Source organism: Dipteris shenzhenensis, chromosome 14, assembly GCF_047967505.1.
Source record: "Dipteris shenzhenensis isolate YYH24624 ecotype China chromosome 14, Dip_SZ_1.0, whole genome shotgun sequence".
Taxonomy (NCBI): Eukaryota; Viridiplantae; Streptophyta; class Polypodiopsida; order Gleicheniales; family Dipteridaceae; genus Dipteris; species Dipteris shenzhenensis.
This window is the reverse complement of record NC_141609.1, coordinates 25,536,209-25,544,021: the sequence shown is the minus strand read 5'-3', so window position 1 is coordinate 25,544,021 and position 7,813 is coordinate 25,536,209. Positions and strand designations below refer to the sequence as shown.

The window sequence follows — 7,813 nt, the reverse complement described above, 5'->3', positions numbered from 1 at the left end:
ACTGAGAAAACATTCACACTCATGTTGCTTATGTAGGCGTTACTAAGGTATTACTACCACGGTGAAACATCTAGCATCGACAAGGTCAAAGCACTACTCTTGGCATACACAGGCAGAGCAACATTCAACATAGGAGGGATGACTATAAACTCAGCATTACATTTGCCACTCATAACTACAACATACACTCCACTCGCAACAGAGAAACTACATGAACTATCAATGCTATATGCAGATCTAGAATTGCTCGTGATGATCGACAAGATATCATTAGTAGGGCATAACACTTTCGCTGTAGCAGATATGCGAATGCGAGAGGTTAAACATAACCACTTACAACCATTCGAAGGGGTAGATGTCATCCTATGCGGTGACCTTTTCCAAGCAAGTCCCAAGAAAGATAGCTGGATATTCTCAGAGAAGTGTGAAAAAATGTCATGTGCAAAACAAGTTTGGGCAGAATGTTTCAGATACTATGAGCTAATACATCCAATGAGGCAAGACAACATTGAATTCTAAGAAATATAGAACAGCGTTAGAGTTGGCATGCATTCTGAAAAACACCTACACATTCTGAACTCAGAGTATGTACGACAACCACCAGAGAGTGAAAAAATCCCACACTGTTTCTACACAAATGCACTCAAAGACGAGCACAACAACTACGTGTTTCTAAAATTGCGTGGAATACCACATATTCTAGCTTTGAAAGCCACGAGACACCAACAATGCAACAAAAAATTACGAATGCCAAAATGTCCCAAAGCTGACAGTAAGGCTACACAAGCAACTAAAACTGAAAGTAGGAATGATTGTTGAAATATGATATGGGAATCTAGATGTCAGTGACGGTTTGGTAAATGGGACAGACGGTATTTTCATGCACCACTCCACATGCAAAAAACAACCCGTGGCCTAGATATTTTTCAATGACCAAAAGATAGGAAGAAAATCACGATACAACAACAAAAATATGTATGAAGATAACATACCAACACATTGGACACCCATACTTCAAATACAAAGGGAATTCCAAATTGGGAGAAACCAGCTGGACACAGTAACAAGACACAATTCTCTATCCAACCTGTAGTGGCGAGAACAATTCATCATTCGCAAGGACTATCAATGGACTACCTAGCATTTGATTCATCGTACATCAAAGCACACGGACTAGTGTACAAGAATAAGGGACCCTACCAACTTGTTCCTATTAAATAATGTTGAAAACAAGCACATAAAGGTAGACGATATCATCATACAAGAAGTAAACCGTCTTAGAAGAAATAAACCATGGATCATGGAGCAAAAAGATCTGACAACAACTCCTGAAGATGAAATCATTATCCAATCATTCAACATAGTGAACCTACGCTCACATAAAAAAGACATACTAACAACATCTAACGTCATGGCATGAACAATCATATGCATACAGGATACACATACACAAACAAAAGACAACATCAAAATTAAAGGATTCCAATCAATAAAACAAAACACGAAGGACTAGGATTAGCAACTTATTACAAAAAAAATATCAAGCTCAAAGACACAATGTACGTACACAAACAGGGGATACAATGCTTACTAACATATTTGAAACAAAAAATTCGAAAACTCTCAACTTGATTAATATTTACAAACCACCACAAAGCAAGACTACCTCATTAATAGAAATCTTAAATCAAATTCTAGGCAAAATAAACATACAACAAGAAACATATATTCTAGGAGACTTCAACATTAACTTCAATGCAAAAACAAAAGACTTAACAAATATGAAAAATTTCATGGCAAATCATAATATGCACCAAAGAAAAAAAAACCAACAACAATACATGGATCCACAATTGATCACATATGGACTAATGCTAAAAGCCATCAACAAACATATGGAACAAACTTGGCTTAATGGAGAGATCACTCAATTTGATACACTATCTTTGAAGATATTCCTTAATTGTTCAAAGACACAGGGCAGGCAGGCCCGATGAATAAAATTCATCCTTGTCCTTGATCTTTTTCTTTTCCTTCTCTCTCTCACAGTTTTCGGGCAGGCCACATGAATGAAATTCTGAAGAATTCGAATGCGAGCTAAGGTGGGCGAACGCCCAAATGGCATGAGAGCAACTACGCAATCATTTTTGCATGACAAAATGGAGCACGTATAACGCGTTGCGCTTTCCCAAATAAGAATGTTGTTTTGGACTTGCGCCCAATCTTTTGCATCAGATCTCTCTTACTTCATCAATTGAGAGCACCTGCTTGTTCGTTTCTTGTCTGATGTCCTTATCCTTGTTCGTTACGAGATGTCGCCTTCTTTAAGCTACCACAATCATGAGCAATCGAAGGTCTTTTATTTAGAGCAGGAGAAGAGCAATGTCGTAAAGGGCATGCATCATAGCCAGCTGGAATGCAGCAACCCAAAAATGCAACCTGCAGTGTTTTAACATGGAATGCCAGCTTCTCTGCACCACGAGTTGGTGTAGGTTTTGCCCAGTGACAGTCGCGTTTTTGTTTACATAACACTCTTTATGTAAGGTAGCTCTTATCTTGGCTTCCATGAATTATGGGCTCAGAGCTTAGGCTGCCCCTTTGCATTCTTTCCATTTGTGCAGGCAGAGATATAAATGCTGCCCACGAGGGTTTGCCTCAGCTGAAGGAGGGGAAGGAAATTTATCCGCTTACGGAGGATGTGTTGAACGATCTTCCAGTGTGTAAGACAAACAGGTTGCTGCATGGGTACACGAAGAGCGGCAGCATGCTGGATGCTCATCATGTGTTTGACATCATGCCAAAGCGCAATCTGGTCTCCTGGAACATAATGATCCTTGGATATGCCAAACAGGATGAGGGTGCGAAGGCTTTGGAGTTATATTCACAGATGTACCAGGAAGGCATCCGACCGGATGATCGAACTTTCGTTGGTGCGTTGAAGGCTTGCAATAGCCTTGCAGTACTGGAAGAGGGTAAAAGTGCAAAACTAGGGTGCTTGGCCGAAGGTAGAGCCATCCATTCCCAAGTAGCAAAGAGTGGCTTAGAGTTAGATACATTTGTAGGAACCACCTTGGTGAATATGTACGTGAAATGTGGGAGCATGGAGGACGCATGGCATGTCTTTCACGAGTTGCCCCATCGTAATGTGGTTACATGGAATACCATGATCTTGGGCTATGCTGAGCAAGAAGACAGTGCAGTAGCCTTGGATTTGTATGCACAGATGCATCAGGGAGGTGTGCAAGCAGATGATCGAACCTTTGTTGGGTCATTGAAAGCTTGTAGTAGCCTGGCAGCGCTGGAAGAGGGCAAACAAGTTGAAGGGAAGCTCACAAAAATAGGATGCCTGGCAAAAGGTAGAGCTATCCATTCGCAAGCAGTAAAGAGTTGCTTTGAGTCATATGGATTCGTGGGTAACACCTTGGTGAATATGTATGTGAAATGTGGAAGCATGGAGGATGCCCAATGCCTCTTTGAAGAATTGCCTCAACGTGATGTGGTTACTTGGACTACAATGATCGTGGGGTATGCTGAGCGAGAAGACTGTGAACTCGCTTTGGAATTGTATGCACAGATGCATTGGGAAGGTGTCCAACCAGATAATCGAAGCTTCGTTGCTGCATTGAAGGCATGCAGTAGCTTGGCAGCACTAGAAGAGAGCAAGCAGGATGAAGGGATGTCCAAGAAAACAGACTGCCTGGTGAGGGTTAGAGCCATCCACTCTCAAGTGGTAAAACATATCTTTGAGTCAGGTGTATTTGTGGGAACTGCCTTGGTGGATATGTATGCAAAATGCAGGAGCATGGAGGATGCACGGTGCATCTTTGACAAGCTGCCTCATCGTGATGTGGTTACGTGGACTGCCATGATCCTAGGGTATGCTGAGCGAGAAGACGGTGTACTGGCTTTGGAAATGTATGCATGCATGCATCAGGATGGTGTCCAATTGGATGAGCGAACCTTTGTTGGTGCTTTGAAGGCTTCGAGTAGCTTGGCAGCACTAGAAGAGGGCAAGCAAGTTAAAGGGAAATCAACCAAAGTAGCGTGCCTGCAGAAAGGTAAACTCATCCATGACCAAGTAGTAAAGAGTGGCTTTGAGTCAGGTGTATTTGTTGGAGCCTCCTTGGTGAATATGTATGCAAAGTGTGGGAGCATGGACGATGCACGGTGTGTCTTTGACAAATTGCCTGATCGTAATGTTGTTACGTGGACTACCATGATCATGGGGTATGCTGAGAGAGAAGAAACTGAGGAGGCCTTTAGACTTTATGCACAAATGCAGGAGCAAGGTCCATCACCAAATATCCTTACCTTTGTTGCCATCTTGAAAGCATGTGGCAACACAGCAGCTCTGGAAACTGGTAAAGAACTGCATTCTGAAATAAGAAAGATTGGTTTTCAGACTATAAAAATTGTGACAAATAGTCTTATTCACATGTATGCTAGATGTGGGAGCATGATTAATGCCCAACAGTTGTTTGATGCATTGTCCACAAAGGAGGTTGTAGCATGGAATGCATTGATTGCAGGATATGCTCGCCAAGGAGAAAGTGAACTCGTGTTTCATTTGTTTGAGAGAATGAGGTGGGAAGGCATACAGCCAAACGGTGTCACACTTCTCAGTGTTCTCTCTGTATGCAGTCATGTGGGTTTATTGGATAAGGGTCAGGAATACTTTCAGGCTATGAGCAACCAGTATGGCATTATACCGACAATCGAGCATTTTTCTTGTGTTGTTGATCTCCTTGGTCGTGCAGGCCGACTGGATGAAGCAGTGGCGACAGTGGAGAATATGCCTATCCAACCTAATGTTATTATGTGGTTGACGGTGTTGAGTGCTTGTCAAAAGTGGAACAATGTAGAGGTTGGAAGGCATGCTTTTGAAAATGTGGTGAGATTAGATAAAGAGTTTTCTCCAGCATATGTCTTAATGGCAAACATATATGCTGATGCTGACATGCATGAGGAGGATGATAAAATCAAGGTATTTAAAAAAATTATCCAAAGAACCCAGGACATAGCTGGTGGGCTGTCCTCAGAAAAATGGTGCAAATATCTGTGGTCGGGGATAGGGGACATCATTGAAGAAAGAATATATATACAAAGCTGAAAGATCTATTTCGATATGGAGGAGGAAGGATATGTGCCCAATTTCAATCATGTCTATGTGTCGTGATGAGAATGTAAAGGCACTATGTGGGGACAGTGAAATTTTCTATTGATCGTGCACTAATCAATACATTCTGAGTGACATCCAAACTTGTCCTAAAAACCTTTGGGGTTTGGATTCTTGTCACCAAGCACTTGCCCATCTATATATTTTGTGCAAAGATACAGATGCATGCATAATGACCAGGATAGAAACTGGCCGTCAGGCCATTTGGACAACAATTCCATATAGCAGACTGTAGTGTTCCTCTGTGACCAGCAATGGCCTCTGCTGTGCAGCTGAGATTTGTGCTGGGCCCTCGGGGAACTTTTTGATGATTAAGGTCCTTTGACTATGGAGAGCCATAAGTGATGAATCGAAGACTACAGTCAGGTGATTCTGGGAGAGCATCTACTAAGAACAGGTCTGTATGTTTACGGAGAACTTGTCTGAACATCAAAAGAAGGGCTTCCTTTTTCTTTTAATACATGTGTTGATAGTGATTTCATGTGATAACAGTCAGGTTCAAAGTAGCTGGTGTCAGAAACAGAGCAAAATGCGCTTTGTCAATTGCAAGAAGGGAGAGGGACCTACTGTCTTATGCATGCTCTGCGGATGCAGTGTCATGACTGCTAGCAGCCCTAGGGATTCCTCAGGATAGCCACATGGAGGAGCAATCTTTGGATGTGGCTATAGGGCAGCGAACAGAAGGAAGGACGATGCCTGAAACCTGTATCAGCACAGGACATGCTGCTGCAAGGACGATGCCTGAAACCTGTATCCGCAAAGGACAGGTCTGCAGCAGCATGGAGGTGTTTCCACAGCAAGCAGGCGTAATGTCCTGCGTCAGCCCTGCAGCAAGAGAGACATGCTGCCACTAGGGAAGCAGCCAGCAGGCAGGTACATGGTGGGGCCCATCTGTTGGCGTGGGACAGCAGCAAGTTAGGCCATTCAGTCTGCCAGGTTGGCATGCCTGCCGATCTGGCAGCCCTGCAAAGTGGCCAGCAGGGTGGGAGCTAAGAGCCTAATAAGAGGGGGCATCTCTCCTCCATTCACCTCAGCGAAATCAGCCTTAGATGTGTTACATAACAGCAGCAACTCTTTAAATTTAGCCAGGTTGTGGAGTCATCTGTCCAATCTTGGCCTCAACTTCCATGGTGATGAGTTCCATTTTGGGCAGCCTTGGTGGGACCTTTCGAGTTGTACTAATTATGTACCTGGTTCATCTCCAAGAGCCAAAGGCTTAAGCAATGAAGATAAAATTCTCCATGGAAGGGTGAAGGGCGGTGTGAAGGGGCAGTTGCAAGCCAGTCATATGTCACTTTTGTGCTCTCCCTTTTAGTTAAGCAAGCACGCATGCAAATGTTTCATTGCTAGTCAACCTAGACATGGGCATGTGATCAGCATGCTACAACATAGCTGCAAGATTGTAATGCCATGGAGTGCCAGTGCTTTCTCCATGTGTTACCATGGGTGCTCATTTTTCCAATACATTTGAGTGCACGTGTGGGAAATGGAGCAACGGGTTTCCTAATTACTCATTTCATTACAAAAGCTAGGAAGTACAATGATGAAGAGTTGAAAAAGTGTATGCAGCATATGGATCCATGCTATCCCAAAGTAGTATAGGAGACCGATACACATAACATATATTTCCATGGGGGGGCCTAGGTCCCAATTAACCAAGAACACTGGGTAGTAGGTCTTTCATAAAAACTATGATTAATTAATGGCTAGGTCCTTGTGAGGCCCATAGAGCTAGTCTATCTCAAGGACATGGGACTCGAGGATCTATAGACCGAGGACTAGGCTTAGGTGAAGATCTTAATCCCTATCTCGGGAGTGATCCAAGTGACCTATGGTTGGGAGGCGAGTTTGACACCTTTATCCCAAATTTGTTTGTCTAGAAGGACATCTACTCCAACCATTGATACAACGGAATGATGAGCTAGACTGAAATTTTCTGACTCTTCAGTATTTGGTTACTGTTGCACCCATGTTATTACTTTTGGATCCCACTAAACCTTATGTGCTGGAAAGGGATGAAGTGACTATGCTATTGGGGTAGAGGATGGAAAGCCTTTGGCATGTGAGAGTAAGAAGTTTTTAGAACCTTCGTGAGGTTTCATATACAGGAAAGGAGCTCTTTGTGACAGTGCATGCTTTGAGAGTTAGGAGACCTTATCTTCATGGCTCAAATGGCAATGTGATTATGAGTGGTGGAGCAGTTGATATTAGCCTTGGTTTAGGCAATGGACAAGGTAAAAATAACCAAAGAGATCAAGCTTCAACATTACTGGCCTCGTCCAATGTCCAAGTCCGTGGACCATTCCACAATTTTCTACATGATCTATTGGAGATCAATTCTCTTGCTTTTATTCACATCCAATGCTCACATACATAGGCCTTAGCCTTATCCCCACACAACCAGATCTTGTCAATTGTATGACATGCAGAGTGCAGCACAACATGATTATAGTATTAAAGGTGTAAACAGTCGACATAAGAATCACAAGAACGAAAGAGAGAGAGAGAGAGAGAGAGAGAGAGAGAGAGAGAGAGAGGTCAAAACACAGAATCAACATTGCATATTGATTCATTTCTTCATCCCGATACTCATCCTAATATTCATCTTGATACCCACACCCGATTACAAGAAAGATT

At 42.8% G+C, this 7,813-nt stretch overlaps 1 protein-coding gene across 1 annotated transcript; it reads left to right on the top strand.

Annotated features, from left to right (window-relative positions):
• The first annotated feature begins 2,572 nt into the window (after nucleotides 1-2,572).
• Nucleotides 2,573-5,110, top strand: LOC147894383 (pentatricopeptide repeat-containing protein At4g13650-like). Its single transcript, XM_087385298.1, has 2 exons — nucleotides 2,573-3,678; nucleotides 3,799-5,110. Exons 1-2 carry the CDS (start codon nucleotides 2,573-2,575, stop codon nucleotides 5,108-5,110), a joined length of 2,418 nt encoding a protein of 805 aa, XP_087241424.1.
• Nucleotides 5,111-7,813: the final 2,703 nt, after the last annotated feature.